Genomic DNA, 19881 nt, shown 5'->3' with positions numbered 1-19881 from the left:
TGATTTCCCCCTCCTCCGTTGCTTCTGGTAGGGAATCCCAGAAGTTGTGGTGTAAAAAGAGTTGAGCCGCTGGCTCAATTCTAGTCGCATCAATGGAGGGGGGGGGGGGTGGGGGAGGCTCCGCACACACCGCATCACACACCGACTTCACCTTAACAAGCCAGTGGTCCGAAACATCCACCGATCTCTGGACACTGGCATGGCCGAGGAACTGAAGGGCCAAATCATTGGCCAAAAAGAAGTCAATGTCTGATCGCCCTTTACCACGGGAAGAGTGATACGAGAGTCCAGAGCCTCTCGTTTGGACAATCTTAAAATCAAGGTCTTCACTCCCCAGCCATCTCTTCATCGGGCGCCGTCTAAGATTCCAATCCCCTCCGATCAGGAGAGGAAGGCCCTTTCTGCCCAACCTACGAAGCTTCGAAGCTAACGCGCTTAAAACGTCTGCTCGTTCATCCACTAACTGCCTCTGCGGGACATAAACATTTCCATAAATCCAACCATACTTCATATTTAAAGGAAAGAGTTGAACAAACAAGGAGTTTACGTCCGACATTCCCAACTCAAAGGCTCTGAGTTCCTGGGAGACCAAGGTCACAAGTCCCCTGGCCCCTGGCTTATCAGACCCTGGCACTTGGAATGTCGAATACCCCGCCATTCTAAGGGGCCATGCACCCTGAAATAGTCGAGTCTCTTGGAGACCCACCACATTCCAAGTCTTTTGTAACATTACGTACTCCAACTCCCCCCGCTTCGACCGGAGTCCATTAATGTTAAGCGTGGCAAAGATCGGCGATTTCAACACTTCCATCGCCGGCCTCAAACAGGTCCTATCTCTCCTAGCGAAAGGAAGCGAGATCTTAGCAAACCACCTAAGCCTACTCTCCGCTTGGATGATCTGGAGGATATCTAGGGCTGCTTGTTTACTAGAAGTGAAAACATCAAAGCGGGTGCTCCCCGTCCGATTGTTAAGGAATCGATCCAAAAGCTCAATACTTGCAAACAGGGAGGTTGATCTTAGTGCGCGTCTCAAGGCCTTGCTGAATGACACTTCGGTGTGTTCATTAGCGCCCCAAATGCACAGCTTGCCAACCGTCCCTTCTGAAACACCCCTCCCAAGCCTGCCTCTCATCATTACCCGTTCCTCTCTAGCCGGTCTGCTTGGGGCGGCGACCGGGTCAATCTCGGGTATCGACAAGGATCTTAGCCTGTTGTTTTGAAGTTGATCGGCATTCATGACCTCAGTGTACCGTACTTCCCTTGTTGAGTTCGGTCCATCTTGGTCTATGCCCCCGCCCTTCAGCTCCTCAGATGGTTGCCCTTCCGAGTTAACTGTGAGGCGTCCAGTCAGTGAGTTTTGCTGCCCCGCTACGAACTGGTTCATCCCGTCCTTCCCGGTTTCTGTGAGTTCGGGTTCACCGTAGCAGCGACCAGCGAGGCCCCGCTCCCCATTTTCTGGGGTGCTGTCGCTCGCAGTACTCGGGGAAGCTCCCAGCGCCCGCCTCCCCGAGGGTACCTGGTAGCAACCCTCTTCCACGTCAGCCCAGGTACCCTTAACAGGTGCTCTTGGATCATTTATATAATATGGTTGTGAATTCATAGAAAATGCACGACTATACTTAACGAACAGGTTGCTCACCTTTAGTTTGGAGGGGTCCGGGTTAGGTATGTCGTTCCCGGGGGATCGACAACCCACTTTCCGGACTATGGTTATCCTGCATGTAAGATTTCATGGTCACAACTGCCAACGTGTTGACGAATCAACTCCATCCTCTAAACTCGTGGATTCACATGTAGTATCGGTACAATCCGCACAACGTTTTGCTTCTCAATCGGTGGGCGAAGCCGAGGGACAAGCGGGTCCTTGATCTGGGTGTGGTCCATAACGGTCCCGTGGTTAGCAAGACTTTAGAATCCACACCCTACTGTAACTCATCACGTAGTTGGTACACTTGCGGGTGGATCACCAAGCCCGAGGGTCCATGGTTTTGGCTCGAAGTAGAGGGTGTTCCGTGAAATGGGATGGGTCATGGGAACTCGGCGCCTCACCTCACCCGTCTCCCGTTTCACGGCGCACCCACCCTTCCACAAGCGTTGACTGTTCCGTGGAGGGTGACATTGGCACCGCCCCGAGGGAGGGTGGATCGTGAAATGAAGTGGGTCAGGGGAACTCGTCGCCTCACCTCACCCGTCCCCCGTTTCACAACCCACTAGTCCGTCTCAGGACGTCACCGCCACCCCTTTAGTTTGGAGTTTACTCTCTCCGTGAGTCAAGGGGGGGACCAGCGGAAAGGTTACACAAGGAGCGCTTTCAACCCACCAACCTCAGCTGTATGAAACACCCATCCGCTGGTGGATCGTGAAATGAAGTGGGTCAGGGGAACTCGTCGCCTCACCTCACCCGTCCCTCGTTTCACCGTCCACCAGTCTAGGTTCTGGTCTCAGGCCGTCACCGTCCCCCCTTCCACTGGGTAAGTGTTTCATACCGTTGGTGCGGAATTACGGCCAAAAGCCTCTCCCCCCAAGCGGTCCTCCAGGGATTGTGTCCCTCTTGGCTGCCACCGGTTGTGTCATGAGGTACATTCTTTCTCCCCTTGCATTCAAATATGAGAAGTCGAGCCTCTAAACCTAGGGGGGTTGGTTGGAAACCGACGGAAAGTATCTGGGCGTTCAAGGTGTTCCCCCCTTGAGTCCGCTCGACATCCTTGTATGATTTTTACAGAACTTTCCCTGGATAGATCCATTCGACATCCTCGGATGATTTTTACTGGGCTTTCCCTAGGTCCGACCATCCTTCTTGCCTTCCATATTCTCCCAGTCCCAACCCACCCTGATCTAGCTATGCAGCTCATACTCGTCTTTAAGGCATTATGATCACTAATGTCCTCCCCCCTCCCCTTTGGGATTTTACTCCTACACACGGAGTGGGTTTTTCAACCGTACGTGGTCCCCCATTGAGTTTTTGGGAAGCACTTATTCGACGGCGTGTCCATATAGCTAGGTCGAATCACAAACCCATCCCCCGTGAGGTGGAGAAGATGTTCTCTGTAGAAAGCCATCTTTGTGCCCAACTCCTGTATCGGCTCTATCCATGTCCTCCTCGTGTCCAGCTGGATCAGATCCTGACGAATGAGTCTATTAATCTCTACCCGCGTCAGAGACCTCAAGGGTGCTTGTAGAGAGTATTGAAAAGGAGACAACCTGTCCATGGTGAAACCATGTGTCTGAAACCATGATGCCATCTGTGCATACCAGCATGATGTATCCCCATTAAGAGCTAATTTTCTGGAGGACTCTAGAGCCACCCTGGCATATCTATCTTGGGTAGTATCCCACAGACTGTGTACAAAGGAGACTGATTTAGTAAGCGCCTCAATCTCCATAGGGGGGCAGCTAATTCCGCTCGAATGATATCATGCAGTACGGAAGCCTTGGCTCTAATTAGCCGAGAGATCATAGATACCGGGGGCTTCTCCATACGCCTCCAACCATCGTAGCCTACAGAAGGTCCCCAAACTTGCACCCCATATAACATAGTAGAGGCGACCAAAGTATCAAAGAGCCATAACTTTGTCCTAGGTTCCTGGAATTGAACCTGCGAACACATCCTCTCCATTCCTCCCAGAGCAGCACCAGCTCTAGTTAGTCTAGTCTCTGTTGCTCTTCTCAAAGAAAATCTCGGCCCAGTAAAGACTACCCCCAGGTAAGTGTATGCATCTGCATCTATATACTCCACAATCTCCTGACCATATTTGAAAGTAGGTATTGATCTCTTGACCCATTGCGGCGTGGTGTTAAACACCATAACCTTGGTTTTACCTAGGTTTACACACAATCCGCTATCCTCTGCAAAACTGCGTAGTGCATCCAAATGTCGTTGCATACCTTTTGATGAGTCAGATATCAACACAATATCATCAGCATATAGCAACAATGGGATCCACGTCCCTGCCAGTTGGGCGCCCCTGTCACCCTCTCTGTCAATGTAATCAGATACCTCATCAACATACATACCAAATAGAGTAGGAGACAATGGGCAGCCTTGTTTTACTCCAATAGTAGAGTGAACTAAATCAGATGCCCCTTTCGGAGTGCGTACCTGTCCCATCACTGATCTGTACAGAGCCATAATCCCCCAAATCACCTCTATGGGCACCCCCATCTCCTGTAGTCTGCGCATCAATCGAGCTCTTGGTACCATGTCAAATGCTTTGCGAAAATCCACAAAGCTGCAATAGATCCGTCTCCCATGTGCTCTGCCCTCCTCAATGATGGCCCTGAGTGTCAAAATATGATCAAGAGTGGAGAAACCCGTCCTGAAGCCGGCCTGACCCTTTGCTCGTACCCCCTCGCCCTCTGCCCTATTACTCAAGTGTTGCTCTAGAATAGATGCATACAACCGTGCCAATGTGTGTCCAACCATAATAGTGCGGTAGTTCCCAAGCTCCGTAGGGTCACCTGCCTTTAAGAAAGATAGATAGAGATAGAGAGAGAGAGAGAGAGAGAGAGAGAGAGAGAGAAATGAAATGAAATGAAATGATATATTTACATCTACAAAAGGCCAAAATGACCTATGAGACCATCACGGTTACAAAATGATGTGTTTGATACCCTGTCTGTAGACATGAAAAGATGAAAAAACTATGAAAGAAAAACTAGACTGAAAGCTGTAGTGACAAGCTAGGGGGGGGCATTGACTAGAGACTCTAGCCAGTACAACAATCCAATGATACAAAACTCATGCACATGAAGAAATTGAGGGTGAGGGAGCATCTGCACATCAGGGTCCCAAGATGTCAAGCATCGGCCGCTGGCGAATCTCATCAATGTCCTCCATAGTAAGCACTCTGGCTGGGCGTCTCCTATATCGTGCTAGAATGATCCTGATCCTCTGATGAATCCTCTGTCGATGCAGTGATGATCCTCGCAATCGCGGGCGTCTAGATCTCCCAAGCTCCATGGCCCTATCAATCAATATACCTCTAGTGCAGGTAGGTCCTGGAGGCTGCTCTGGATCCTGCTCCTCTGACTGGCGCGTCTCCACACGAAAGAAATCAGTGATCTCCCTCTGGGACTGTCTCCCCCTATCTGATCTCCTCAAGAGGCTCTCTCTGTGTCTGCGCAGCTCTAGCAAGAATAGCCCAAGGCATCTCTGATCATGGTACCTCATAACTCGAGATAGTGGCCCAAAACCATCCCTAAAGAGGCAATGAAAACGACCTCGTATCTCATAGTAAACTGGGCAATGGCATATATAGTGTAGCTCTGTCTCTGGCTCCAAATGGCATAACTGACATATCCTGGCCTCTGCTGGTACTCTGCTAAACCTACCCACCTCAATCTCCAGCTGATGAGAAGATGTGCGTATCTGACCAATGGCACATCGTAAACCATATGACAGGTGTGTGTCCATGTAGCTAGGTCTAGTCACAAAACCGTCCTCTGTGAGCTGGAGAAGATGCTCCCTGTAAAAAGACATCTTCGTGCCTAGCTCATGGGTCGGCTCTATCCAAGTCCTCCTAGTATCCAGCTGAGTCACATCCTGTCTGATGAGTCTGCTAACCTCTGTCCGAGTAAGGGACAAAGAGGGTGCATCCAACGAATACTGGAAGGGTGGTAGCCTGTCTATGCTAAAACCATGAATCTGGAACCAAGAGGTCATCTGTGCATACCAACATATTGTATCTCCCTATGAAGCCAGCTGCCGAGAAGACTCCAATGCTAAACGTGCATACCTGTCTCTGGGGAGCTCCCAGATGCTATGTAAAAAGGAGACTGATCTAGTGAGTGCCTCTACCACCAGCGGGGGGGCAGCCAGCTCTGCGCGGATAATCTCATGTGGTACTGAGGCTTTGGCTCTAATCATCCGCGAAATCATGGAAACCAGAGGTCTCTCCATGCATCTCCAACCATCAGTACTACTAGGGCGATTGCTATGAGCCACAGAAGGGCCCCATATCTGAACTCCATATAGCATGGCTGAGGTCACTAAGGTATCAAAGAGCCAAAGCTTTGTACGAGGTTCTTGAAATTGGAATTGTGAACACATCCTCTCTAATCTCCCCAAAGCTGTATGTGCTCTTGTCAGTCTCATCTCTGCTGCTCTCCTCAAAGAAAACCCCGGGCCGGTAAAGACCACCCCCAGGTATGTGTATGCATCTGTATACTCTACTGGCTGATGGCCATAAGTAAATGTAGGAGCTGACCGTCTGACCCACTGTGGTGTGGTGTTAAACACCATAACCTTAGTCTTGCTAAGGTTTACAGACATACCACTATCGTGAGCAAAATTATGTAAAGCATCCAGATGACGCTGCATCCCCTCTGGAGAATCAAAAATCAAGACAATATCATCCGCATATAACAACAAGGAAATCCATTTGCCCGCCAACTGTGCTCCGCTTCCACCGTCCCTCTCTATGTAGTCTGAAACCTCATCAATGTACATCCCAAAGAGAGTAGGGGAGAGTGGGCATCCCCTGTTTCACCCCAATGGTGGAGTGAACTAGACCAGACATACCCTCTGGAGTGCGTACCTGTCCCACTACTGTCCTGTACAACGCCATAATCCCCCAGATCAGCTCTGTGGGCACACCCAGCTCATGTAATATGTGCATCAACCTGGCTCTATGGACCATGTCAAAGGCTTTGCGGAAATCCACAAAGCTACAATAGATCCTCCTGCCGTGCGCTCTACCCTCCTCAATGATAGCTCTGAGCGTCAGTGTATGATCAAGAGTAGAGAGTCCCTTCCTGAAGCCTGCCTGTCCTAAAGCCCGTATGCCTTGTCTTTCTGCCCATCTACTGAGGTGATGCTCGATAATAGATGCATACAACCTAGCCAAAGTGTGTCCAATCATGATGGTACGGTAGTTCCCTGGCTCCATAGGGTCTCCTGCCTTGAAGATAGGCACAATAGTGGATAAGCTCCAAGTGCTAGGAAATCCCTCACACATGGCTCGGTTGAACATCACTGCAATCAGCTCTACAAGCATATCTCTAGCATGTATAAAGTGTTCGGCCACCAAACCATCATGGTCATAAGCTCTCCCAGTCTTCATCTTGGCAAGGGCTTTCTTTACCATCTCAGCAGTGAAGAAAGTGCAAGTCTGTGGACAAGGCTCTGGGGGATCAGGTAAGGACTGCTGCCCTGGGATCGAGTAGAGAGAGGTTGCATATGTACCCCAAGTCTCTGTGGATGTAATGGCAAGTGTAGAAGAATACTCGTGAAAACGCCTCCACGCCTCCCCTGAGTCCTGGCTCAAGAACAGCTGATATAACTCCTCCTCGAGCTGAGCAAGATAAGCTCTCTTCTTTCGCCGTACTAGGCGTCGAAAGAGAACCTGCGACTGTCTGTGTGTGATAATCCCTAAAAGTACCTCCCTCTGAAGTGTAGCTCGCATCTCTCTGCACTCATCATCATACCAGCTGTTCTGGGGCATACTCCCAGTGCGGTGTCTGGACTCAAGCTGGGTGTGAGGGTATGCCTCGACTGCTGCCGCATGTAGTGCATCTGTCAAGATCTGAGTGAGCTCGTCTAGAGGGCGGCTTGGCTCCTCTGTACATAGACGCCTGTAGATCCCATCCATATAAACTGAGTCAGTCGCTCGTGTAAAGGTGTAACGGGCATGTGCGGGTGGCCGTGCCAGAGATGCTGAACTGAAACGAAATGATATGGTGAAAGTCAGAAGTGCATGGTCCACCGCTATACCAATAGGTCTGGAGCCGACCGTGAAGTCCTGAATAGAAGATATGAAACTGGGCTGGGTCATAACATAGTCCATTGTACTGGCGCCATGCCTATGTGGGAAGCCCCCCCCCCCCCCCCCCCCCCCCGCCTCTGGAAATCTCTGCAAGCCATTCAAAATGGCAAGACCATGTGAAGTTCCCATTTCTACTAAGAATCTCTCGTACTCTGTGTGCTCCAAGTCTTGTGAAGTCCTAGACAAGCCCAAGTCGCTGGTCTCCAACTCCCTCATCATCTCCTCTGAAGTATCATAGAAAGCTGTCTGCATCTGAGCTGTCCTAGCATTGAAGTCACCCAACAAGATAATGTCACCATCTCTAGAGAACTCCCAGATATCATCATCTAAGACCGAGAAGGGGGACTGTCCTCTCGACATAGCATAGGCTGAAGTACTAGGAGGAAAGTAGCATATGGCAATGTAAAGAAAACGGCCAATCTCTGCCCTCAGCCTCACCCACATATACCTGGCCTGCTCATCTCTACGAACAATGTGTATGAGTGGTTGGAGCTCCTCCCTGAATAAGACAGCTACTCCTCTAGATCCCCGTCCTCTGAGCTCAGATCTAGTTCCTGCTCTGCATGTCGTCTCCCACCTATATCCAGATACATGTGGCATAAGCTGTCGCGGAGCCTGGTGTGTCTCTGAGTAAAAAACAATGTCTCTCCCAAAATAGCTATCCTAAAACGCCCCCCACATCCAACCGAAATGATCCATTGCAGTTCCACGCTGCCATATGAAGAGTGGTCCCATAGGTCTCGCACCGTCATGTGGAGCGGCGCTCTAAAATCACTACTCTCCCATCTCTATAGAAAGCAATCTTCCCCTTCTCTCTTGCCACTTTTATCTCTGGCATGACCTCCTTCATGTGTGCGAGTTGTGCTAGCGTGAGGTCATCTCCAAGGAAGATACCTGTCTTCTTGAGAGTGGGTCTCTTCTTCAAAAATTCTTTCTTTGCCTCCATAGTTGGGAAGCGTAAAATGAGTGCTCTTTCCCTTGAAGATTCTCCCCCTCCTTCACTTCTTTTGCCCACTCTCCAAGCTCGCGTATGCAAAGGGCTTGTGATGCCCATCATGAGCAAGAGCTCCTTTGTTTCCTCCTCCACCTTGTCTCCATCTCTGAGCCCGGTTACACGTACATGTAGAGCTCTTGTCTTTCTTTTTTGTTCTTCTTCTAATGTCATGTTGATGATGGTGGATGGGGGTGTGAGACTATGTACTCCCCCTTCAATCCTTTCTTTGCCACTTCAATCCACTTTTCTGCTTCCTCAGCCTTCTTTTGTGTTCTAGTGAGAATATCAGCCCATGATGAAGCTTCCTTTGTCTTTTGATGCTCTTCTTCCTGGAGGGTTTTAACCTGCTCTTTAATGCTTTTCAGCTCCTCCACCATGCATGGCTGATTTTCTCCCTCATTTGTAGGTTTGCTTTTACAAAATGCGATTTCCTTATGTAGTTCTTCAATCATTGCATCCTTCTCACCAATTGACTTTTGCATCTCGGTTTTCCATGCTTCCCAAGTGGCTGTTGCTTTATCCAATTTCGCTTGCCAAGAAATCTCTACCGTTTGTACTTCAGCTCTCACAAAGTGTTGCATTTCAGCTTTGAAAGCATTGGACAAATCGACCTTGTGTGCTTCCATAGCACTATAAACCTCCTTCTCGAAATTTTCTCTCAGAGCACTCATCTCCGCTCTAATCATGATATGAACCTTCTCGTACATGTGTTCGTCTTTGAGCTTGGCGGCCTTTTTTGCTCTCAACAGACTTGGTGATAGGATACCTTCTCGTTGCCTTGTTCGTTGGAAGGTATGCTTTGCCTTTGGTGGAGTGGTGAAGAGGTCACCCTCCTCCTGTGTATCTGGTGCTGCACCAAACATATTGCGTGCTTTAATTTGCCTTATTAAGTTGGTTGCCCACGTGCTGAGAATCTACATGTACCAAACGCGCAGACCTGCTGCGCTGCCCACGCACTGAGAGAGAGTTCCCCACCTTACGCAATGGCTGCACCGGGCCTTACACAAGTGCTGCACCAGACCTGCGCGCTCTCTGCCCTCAGCCTTTAGCTCTGCTGCCTCTGCACTTTCTGCGCGAGCCCTACATGACCTGCTTTAGGCAGCGCGCTGCTGCACCATGAGAGAGAGAGAGAGAGAGAGAGAGAGAGAGAGAGAGAGAGAGAGAGAGAGTCCACATAGCTATACGTAGTTCCGTGCCCAGAGGTATTGGCCCCAAAGTTTGGTGCCCCTTTCGATATTTCTTTTCATTAATCATTGCAATGTACAACTCTCGAGGGACCTCTGCTCTCAAGCTATGTGTCGAGATGTCTTGAAGAGTGAGCCCTCGGGGCTTATTTATTCTTACAAGGGATGCCCTAAAAGCTGAGCCCGAAAAAAAAAAATTAAACTCAAAAGCAAATTGTCCCAAAAGCTTTTAGGCCCAAAAATTGCCAAAAAGAAGTTAGTGTAATCTGTGGAATTCCGTGCAGTATGCCACCTCAACACGTGTCAACGCAAAACGCAGAACCCGTATTGCTTGCCACATCAGCATGTCAACGCATTTTCCGAGATTCTGTACTGTTGTCCCCGTAAATCGGAGGTCTACCGTACAACTGCAACTGGATGATTGTTTTGTTGTAACACTGCGCCAATAACATTGTTAACTAGCGTCAATTCAAACTTCAAAAGGCTCATCCCAAGAGGCAAGGACGAGGCATGGTGCCTCAGTGACTGCTACTTTGAGTGCTCCAAAAGCACTCTTAGCAACGCGTTGACGGAGAATTTCGACTCCCTTTATCAAACAATGGTGCGGCAATATGTGCAAAGTGCTTGATGTGAGAAGTGCATGCTCGACACAAACCCAAAAATGCGAACATCATATGTTGTCTCAAGCATAGGCCACTCTCTTACCTCACTTATTTTCGCGGGATAAAGTCGAATGCCGTTAGGAGGAGATGATATAGCCATAGTAGTCAAAAAAAAATTCCGACTTCTTTGCTGCAATATAAAGACAATTAGCATTCAATCGGGTGAAAACTTTTTCCACATCAATAACATGTTACTTCCAAGAAGAGGAGAAAATGAGAAAGCCAGTCAAATAATTAAACACTCACTTTTTGACCAAGTCAATGAAGATACGCATCATCATACGAGTAAACGTACTTGATGCACCCGTCAGACCAAACGGCATAACAATGAACTTGTATTGTCCGTGTTCGGTCCTAAAGGCGATCTTATAGATGTCTTGCTTTGCGATTCTTCCCTGGTGGTAGCTACTCTTCAAGTCGACTTTCGAAAACACTATCGCTCCATTGAGACGCTTTAAAATGTATTCTATGCGAGGCATAGAAAATTGACCGTCATCTTATTGAGGGTCGTGTATCCACACATAAGTGAGATGAGCCATCTTTCTTACGAACAAAGAGAATTGGAGCAACAAAAGGACTCACATTGGGGCGTATAAAACCCCTATCCAGCAACTCACCTAGTTGGCACTCTAACTCCTCTTCATTAGCCTTGGTCATACGGTATGGAAACTTACTTATAGGTTGTGCTTTGTCCATGAGGTCAATGACTTGATCCTCGGGTCGCCCGAGAGGAAGTGTAAGGGGGATATCATCTTGGAGAACCTTTTCAAACAACTCACATTACTCGTCAGGAATACCCAAGTTCCGTGATGTGGGGTTGACATAGATGACCACCGCTCGGGCTCCTCGACGTAGCTCTCTTTTAGCCTGGACATGAGAAATGAGAGGGCGAGAGGGAATGCCGCTCTCGCCTCGAATGAGGATGGGTTGCGACACATCATCGTTGATGAGAAGCGAAAACTTCTCCCAATCAATAATGGGCTTAAACATGCGAAACCACTTAATGCCCATAATGATATCACATCTTGCAATTTTAGAGACTACAAAACGACGAGTAAATTGAGTTTGTTAAATGACCGATTTGACATCATTAACTTCTTGAGAGGTCGAATCGTCTATGCCTTCAGAAAACCCCTATACCAGGAGGGTGGAGATAGGATAAGTTTGAAGACGTGCACGTTTCACAAGAGATTCACTTATGACACATGAGAACTTCCATAATCAAACAACACAACAACTTGTTGACCATTCTGCAAAAAATGTTTCCTTTTTGGCTTCTTTGCCCGTGCTCCATAAGTTTTGGCTGAATCCTTGTCCTTGTTGACCTTTTATGGCCCCTGTGGTGCTTCAAAAGCCGTGACAAAGGGCTTCTTTGCTGAATTTTTCTTTTGATGCCCTAGCCCAGTTCTCAGGTGATTTTTTTCTTGGTGACCCCACCTTGGCACTGTGCCTCTATTGAGTTAGTTTCCTAGTATCCACCAACTTATTAAGTGCGGCGAGGGGACCTAAATGACTTTGAACTGAGCCTAGACACCCTTTTACTACTCGAATTCTAGTGCCGACCAACTTCTTGTCTGCGGGTGAAACTATTGTTTCACACTGGTCATACAATGTTCGGTCGTTTGCAACTTCAAAAAAAGGGTCTCAAAAATTAAACGAAAATCATTGGAAAGAAACCAACAACTAAGATTAGCAGTTGCCATGTCCTCGTGACACTTTCTCTACCACACTCATAGCATTCACTTGAGGGGTAGAGCCAAAAGTTGACACATTAGAGTTCTCTCTTTTATATTCTTTTTTAGGATATTCCTTTTTCATGTGACCTATGATTGAACAATGGAAGCACCTTCGTTCCTTTGCATACAATGCATGTACTTCTCTACTTAATTGACCACCTAAAACTCCTTGAGCAATCTTTTCATCGAGTGTGAGTAGAGGTTTATCAGACTTTCCTTTACCCTTATCCTTAGATTTATCACTCTTTGATTGAGATTGAGAAGAAGAACTGAAAGAGTTCTTTTTATTATTACCATTCCCATTAGAATTCTTGTCCTTGTCCTTAGGTGAGTCATGCGAGGAAGAGTTACCATTACCTAAGACCGTGTAGAGGGAGAGTAAGAGAGAAGAGGAAAGAGGCATCCAATGGGGTCCCAATCAACCCTTTGAAGGTCTCCACACTGTTGCCGATGTGGTATTTGCTTTAGATTGTTAAATGGATTGTACACACAATGCAATACCTCAAATGCAGACTCTACTAACTCGAATGATGATTGTCGCCGCGGTAACAATACCTCAAGTGCAGACTCTATTGACTCAAATGATGATTGTCGCCGCGGTCACTCCTCAAGACGAGGCATCTCTAGGGCTTATTTGATGCACCTTTGGATCCTTCTCGATGTGGCTTTGCGGATGGCCACCAAGGGGCTGGTTGCACTCCCGAGGAATGAAGGGCTGAAAACGTAGATCTCGACGATGGCGATGATGGACAACAATGGAGCACTCGATGCCAGCAAGGGAATGGCCAAGGTGAGGCTCGATGGGTTGCCGAAGTATCGGACCGCAACTAGAAGAGAGCGGATGCAGATCCACGCCGTTCTTGCGACGAAACGGGGCTAAAATCTGAAAACACTGGCTGATTTGCTGAAAATCAGCAAGCGTTAGGCTGATCTGGCGGTTTTAGGCAAAACTGCTGGGGCTGCTTGCTGGTTACAGAAAACACTGGCTGATCTTAGCAAAAACGCTGGGCTGATTGCTCTCCTTCTGCTAGCATTGGAAATCTGCAGACAACTTGCTCATTGATGGGTTGCCAAGTTCCCTTCAATGAGTTGCCAAGTTCCCTTTATAGGGCTGAAAATTGACTTATCAAATTATTAAGGCTTAGGTAGGGCAATCCGTCGACCAAACGCAACAAATAAATCATTAAAATGATTTATTAAAAAGTTAGGCCAAGGGGTTCAGTTTGGGTGAAACTGTCGCACATCTGCCTACCTGGGAATCCGTCGATGCGGGGAATGGCTCGTTGGATTCCTCTAACCTAGAACTACATACACGTCATGCTAGATGCCCACCGTAGTGTAATAGCAGTTGTCAAAACGCTTGTACAAACCATTTATGCAAGAGGGTTCTAAAATTGGAAAACCTAATCTAATGGACTTGTCCAAACATGCAGGTCCTGCGAAAAGGCTCACAAAATTGTTGGTACAAACCCTCCTAGGATTCTTGACACTCCTATCTAGGAAGACGGGCAAAACTAGCTCTAGAAGTCGATGAAGCATGTCCATGTGGCACAAAGTGTCACGTGACACATCCAACCCTATGTGTCCGTGGACAAGCTACAGCATGACCATGGTTCAGTTCAGTCACGTCAGCCTAGAATAGGAAGTGTTTTGGCACTTTTGTGAGTCTGTTCGCAGACCGTGCATGTCCAAACACTTAGTCTAGATGCATGTCCTCCGGTTGCACACAGCATGATCATCAATATTCCCATCAGAATCCATCAAGAGCATTTTCCAGTGCATTAGACCTATTTTCCCTATTTTTGACATTTTTCACTTATTATTTTTAAGTCACTTTTGTTGGAAAGTAGGTAGGGCAATTTTGCTAAGTTTGTATAAATAGAAACCTAGCGCTAGCACTTTCTAGCAGAAGTGGCAACAGGAGCACCTTGCTCAACAAGCAACTTCTCAACAAGACTAACACCCGCGACAACTCTGGTGTTTTCTCTCAACAGAAGGCCTAGCGTTTTCAGTCCCAGATCAGCCTTGGCGTTTTTGCATTGCAGAGCAGCCTCGACGACCACAAGACAGCAGATCCCCTAGCGTTAGCAGTTGCATCAGCAGATCCATAGCAGATTTGACCAGACAGCAGAATTCAGTCCTAGCGTTTTTGGTTTGCAAAACAACCTCAGCGTTTTTGCAGATCTTCGCGACGGAATCAGCCCTAGGACCAGCGTTTTCAGTTTTCAGCCTTTAGACACCACAGAACCCTGAACCTCGCAGATCTCACCTTCCCGACAGATCCTCGCCGCATGGTCAGATTCCGCAAAGTTTGCAGATTCAGCCCGGAAAACGCAGATTTCAGCATCTGCGTTTTCAGCGCATCGTCATCGCATCGTCGTCATCGACATCATCACACTGACATAGAGTCAGAATTCAGCAGATAAAGATTTGCAGAGTTCAGCCCTTAGCATTTTCAGATTTCAGCCCGTCTCGTCGTCGACATCGTCGGCAAGTCCAAGAATTGTAGAGATCTGTGCAATCAATAGTAGACCACTCTCGCCATCGAGAGTGGGACCCTTGGAGGAAGGTTTTACAACGCCTCTGGTGTCGTATTCTCTTCTCTATCTCTTAGTCTCATGCACTTCCATTCACAGTGTCCATTCACTTTGTTTTTCACTTTGTTTGTGTCCATGGCACTCTCTCATTAAGAACGGAAGGCTCTCTCTTCCATAAGAAAAAGGAACCTTGAGCACAGTTCGGAGCACTCATCTTGAGCAAAGTTCAACATTAATTCCGTTGCACCTAACACAGAGAGTCATGTGCACGTGACATTTCATCTCTCTCCCGGCTCAGTCTGTCGGCTCTTGTCTATCAAAGGTGCAGCGGAAAGAAGGTGAATCGGATGAGGAATTGTCTGCAACTGCGATCAAGACACCTCACTATGACGGGCAGCCAATAGATCTCGAATCTATCGCGATGAATCTCCTTGCCGTGAAGGCACAAGCGCGTACCGCCCACCGAACGGGCACTGGATCTTGCCGGGGATGCACAACCACTACGGAGGCGGTGGTAACAGGCCAGAAAGGGAAGCGCTAGGGCTAGAGAGAGAGAGAGAGAGAGAGAGAGAGAGAGAGAGAGAGAGAGAGAGAGAGCCCAAACGCTTGTAATCTGCATTCAACAACTTGCCAAAAGTGGGGGGGGGGGGGGGGGGGGGGGGGGGGGGGGGGGGGGGTTATCGTGAAGAGGTTTGGTGAACATGTCAACAGGGTTATCCGAAGTCGAGATGTACTCTAGTCGGATAGAGCCATCCTGCGTCTTCTCACAAACAAAATGGTACTGAATCACTATATGCGTGGTCTGGGCGTGAAACACCGAATTCCTCGCAATGGCAATACAATTCTGGTTGTCTGGGTACATAATGGTCGTCTGTTGCGGAAAGCCCATCTCCAAAAGTAGCCTCCTTATCCAAATTGACTCACATGTAGCAGTACAAACAACATGGTACTCTGCCTCTGTGGAAGACAAAGCAACTGTTGGCTGTTTCTTGTTGCTCCATGAAATTGCTCCTGAGCCAAAAGAAAAAGTAAAACCTATGGTCGACCGTCGTCCCCCATCTGGATCACCTCCCAATCTGAATCACTCCATCCTCGTAGAATGACCTGGGGATTTGAACCTCCAGCTGCATAGTGAAGGCCAAATGAATGGGTCGCCTTCAAACATCGCGGAATCCTGATGGCCTGCTGCATGTGTGACCTGGCGGGTTCCTGCATAAAAGAACCGAGTAGACCCACCGGGAAAGTGACATCAAATCGAGTGTTGAGTACCCAAATGAGAGAAGCAACCAATTTTCGATACTCTGTTGCATTTGCTAGAAGAGAAAGATCAAATTGTGACAACTTTTGATTGGGATCCATTGGAGTAGGGATGAATTTGCACTCGGTCAGGCCAAATGCTTCCAATAATTCCTGGATATACCGCTCCTGAGAGAGGAAGATGTCCCCCTCTGTCTTTCTAACTTCTAATCCAAGAAAATGATGAAGCAAGCCAAGATCTGTCATCTCAAACTCCGTTGACAAGGTTGCCATAATACTACGGATGTGCTCAACATGGCTACCTGTAATCACAAGATCATCGACATAGAGGATAACAAGTGTCACTAACTCTCCCTCACTGAAAATCTACAAATCTGGATCAACAGAAGATCTCTGAAAGGAGTGTCGTAGGAAAAAGGAATCAATCTTCCGGTACCACGCTCTAGGCGATTGCTTGAGGCCATAGAGAGCCTTAAGCAACCTACAGACCATGTCTAGAAACTCCGGATCCTCGAACCGTGGGGGTCGCTTGCAATAAACCTCCTCCTCTAGATCCCCATTGAGGAATGCCGAGACCACATCCATCTGAAAAACCGGCCACCCGTGAAGGGCAGCAAGGGAAAATACAATCTGAATAGTCGCCATACGTGCGGTCGGTGCGAAGGTCTCCTCGTTGTCTACACCGGGTTTCTCGAAAAAGCCTTTGGCAACAAGTCTTGCCTTGTGCTTGTCCAGAGAACCATCAGCTTTATACTTGGTTTTGTAGACCCACTTGACCTTGATCACTTTTCGATTGGGAGGCTGCGGAATTAACACCCATGTATTGTTGTTCTTCTTGATGGAATCAATCTCTTTTTGCATGGCCAACTTCCACTGAGGTAGTGAAAGTGCCTCGTCTACAGTAAGAGGAACTCTGTCGTGGAGCACGGAAGACATCAATGCATAGTTCACTTGTAGTAACGGGTCATCTACCTTGGCAAGTTGAAGTAGATGAGAGCGTCGTGAGGTACCAGAATCTCGCCAATCGGGTGGAAAATTTGAGATTGTTGAATCTCGCAGGGTCTCCAATAACCACTTCGGTAGCTTGTCGGGCTTGCTCCCTTCGAGGGGAGCTATTGGCAAATCTGTCTCTACGTCGGCATTGTGATGAGATCCGATGTCAACTGTATCTTCCGGAATGGGTACATCCTCCTCCGTGGCCTGAGGGATAGGGTAGGAGAAGAGGGCTCATCATAGGGCAAGTCAAAATTTGGATCTCCAAGAATCGGAAGATCATGAGTTGTGGTGGAAGGCTTGGGAGCGGGAACCCCATCTGAAGGTAAGGTCTCATTGAAGACTACATCACGGCTAAGAACAATCTCCTTCTTCTTTGGATCATAGAGTCTATATCCCACTGAAAGAGAGTTGTAGCCGACAAAGATCATGTTGAACGTCTTGGGGTCTAACTTCCCCCTGCTCCCAAATATTCTGAAATGGGAGACGTCGGGCTTCTTACCAAAATAGGTTTCATATGGTGTCATCTTTGGAACTGAAGAGGTTGGAGATCTGTTGAGGGTATGGACAGCCGTCGCAACTGTGTTAGCCCACAAGGTCTTACGCAAATCTCGATGCTCAAGCATGGTCCTAGCCATCTCTACTACTGACTTGTTCTTCTGCTCCATAACTCCATTCTCTGAAGGTGTATTGGTATTCGCAAGCTCTCGTTTAATACCATGGTCCGTGCAAAATTGAATGAAAGCATTGGAGGTAAACTCCCCACCTTTATCCGATCTGATGGTCTTCAATACATGATTGCTTTCCTTCTCCACAAGAGTATGCCAATTCTTGAAGAGGCCAAAAGCCTCGTGTTTGTGTTGTAGAAAAAATGCCCAAGCAAAGCGGCTAAAGTCATCCACCAATAACATAAAGTAAATTGTAAGGATTCTAGGTGCTAATCCTCAATTAAGTACTTAAACTCATGATTAAGACTTAAGAAACTTGAACTGAACTTAGAAACTCGACTCAGAAGAGAAGACTCTGTGTTTTTATTGATTGAATGTGTGATACAAGGGTTCCTTATATAGGAGACGAAGAGACATAAATGAAAAGACGCGTCTCATGGTGAAGAGACGCGACTTTAGACGTAAAGACACATTTTTTCGGCGAAGAGCTACAACCATTGGGCAAAGAGTCGCACCCGTAGAGCGAAGGGGTGTGACCAATCGTCGAAGGAGTGTGGCTTTTAGCGAAAAGGCACGTCTCTTGGGCGAAGGGGTGTGAGGAGACGAAGAGACATAAATAAAAAGACACGTCTCATGGTGAAGAGACGCGACTTTAGACGTAAAGGCACATCCTTTCGGCGAAGAGCTGCAACCATTGGGCGAAGAGTCGCACCCGTAGAGCGAAGGGGTGTGACCAATCGTCGAAGGAGTGTGGCTTTTGGCGAAGAGGCACGTCTCTTGGGCAAAGGGGTGTGACCATCCAAGCGCAGGGGTCCTCCTTGGCATGACACTTCGCGTATCTGCAACTAGGAGTAGATGTATTGCTATTAACATAGTCACAATCGTGACATTTCCTCCCATTTAAAATGAGAGCCCGTGTCAAAGAAATGACTTCTGATGTTGATAGAACTCTGAAAAAGCATTGAATGTTTGAAAATCTTCAGTCTTTGAGTTATCGGAAACCTTTGTCTTGAACCTTTGCTTCTTGCGAAACCTTTTTGCTTTGACTGCTAAGTCCCATATCATTGCATTGTTCAAAGACTTTTTAGAGGAATCTGGTTTAATCAGGTTGATTGCAACAAGAGGTTGATCTTCAAAATCCTTCGTGTGATGTAAGATTTCTGGTTCAAAATCTTCCAATAACTGCGAAATATTTGGGGAAGAGGAAATCTTCTCAAGGTACTCTTCAGATAGAGTAACTTCAACTTTAGTAATCAATGGAGAGGATTCTGGCTTGAGACTGTAATCATCTTCCAATAACGAATCCCAAAATTCTTTAGAATCATCTTCTGAAACTGTAACTTCATGACTTGTAATTGGCATATCACCATCCAGTAAGAAATCAAAGAAAGCATAGTCATCTTGAGACTTGGTATTTGCAACTATATCTTTATCATTGTCTTCATCAATTGATTCAGGAGTAGTTAATGAATTCAAAAATTCATCAATAATAATATCTGCATTTACATCGGGGATCATGTTCGTTTCATAATCCACTGTATCATGCTGTTTGACTTGTACACGTGAGGCTTGAATCACTCTTTCCGCATGAGAAAGCCCGTGTAAAGTCATTTCACGTCCATCTTTGAACAAATTGATAGTATGTCCTCGAAAGCTAATTGTTGGATCATATTAGAATAACCAATGCTGACCAAGAATCATGTTGTAATAAGATAAAGGCATGACTTCGAAATCCAATTGATCTGCATAAGTTTGAATCTCGAACTGCAACTGTCGAACTGTCTGATCACAAGTCAAAATTGATCCATCTGCTAATTCCACATCATATAAGTGAGATGTCTTTTGAGTTGGTAAGCCAAGCTGTTGAACTATCTGAGTGCTGACAAAATTATTTGAGCATCCGTTGTCCACTAAAATACTGATGGAGCGACCATTGAGTGTTCCAAAAAGGCTCAAGACTTGCTTTGAGAGAGGCTCCAAAATTGAAGAATTGCATTGAGCATGCTTCATAAGAATAGTCGTATCCTCTTAGACACGAATCGTTTGACCACAAACTTTCCTTTATCCTTAGCACAATCTGGTTGTTC

The 19881-nt window shown here is 47.2% G+C and overlaps 2 protein-coding genes across 3 annotated transcripts in view; both read right to left on the bottom strand.

Annotated features, from left to right (window-relative positions):
• The window catches only part of LOC147422641 (THO complex subunit 4A-like), an 86321-nt gene that overhangs the window by 40413 nt on the left and 26027 nt on the right, over positions 1 to 19881 (bottom strand). The gene's annotated exons all lie outside the window — the stretch shown is intronic.
• Positions 4781 to 7784, bottom strand: LOC147422642 (uncharacterized). The gene is made up of 4 exons (XM_086502384.1): positions 7083 to 7784; positions 6537 to 6552; positions 5945 to 6324; positions 4781 to 5491 (listed from the first exon to the last, which is right to left on the bottom strand). The coding sequence occupies exons 1-4, from the start codon at positions 7782 to 7784 to the stop codon at positions 4781 to 4783; spliced, it is 1809 nt and encodes a 602-aa protein (XP_086358510.1).

The sequence above is a fragment of the Adiantum capillus-veneris genome, chromosome 27 (genome assembly GCF_014529385.1).
Source record: "Adiantum capillus-veneris isolate H3 chromosome 27, ASM1452938v2, whole genome shotgun sequence".
Classification (NCBI taxonomy): Eukaryota; Viridiplantae; Streptophyta; class Polypodiopsida; order Polypodiales; family Pteridaceae; genus Adiantum; species Adiantum capillus-veneris.
The sequence above is the reverse complement of the archived record's forward strand: the minus strand, read 5'-3'. Positions and strand labels throughout refer to the sequence as shown.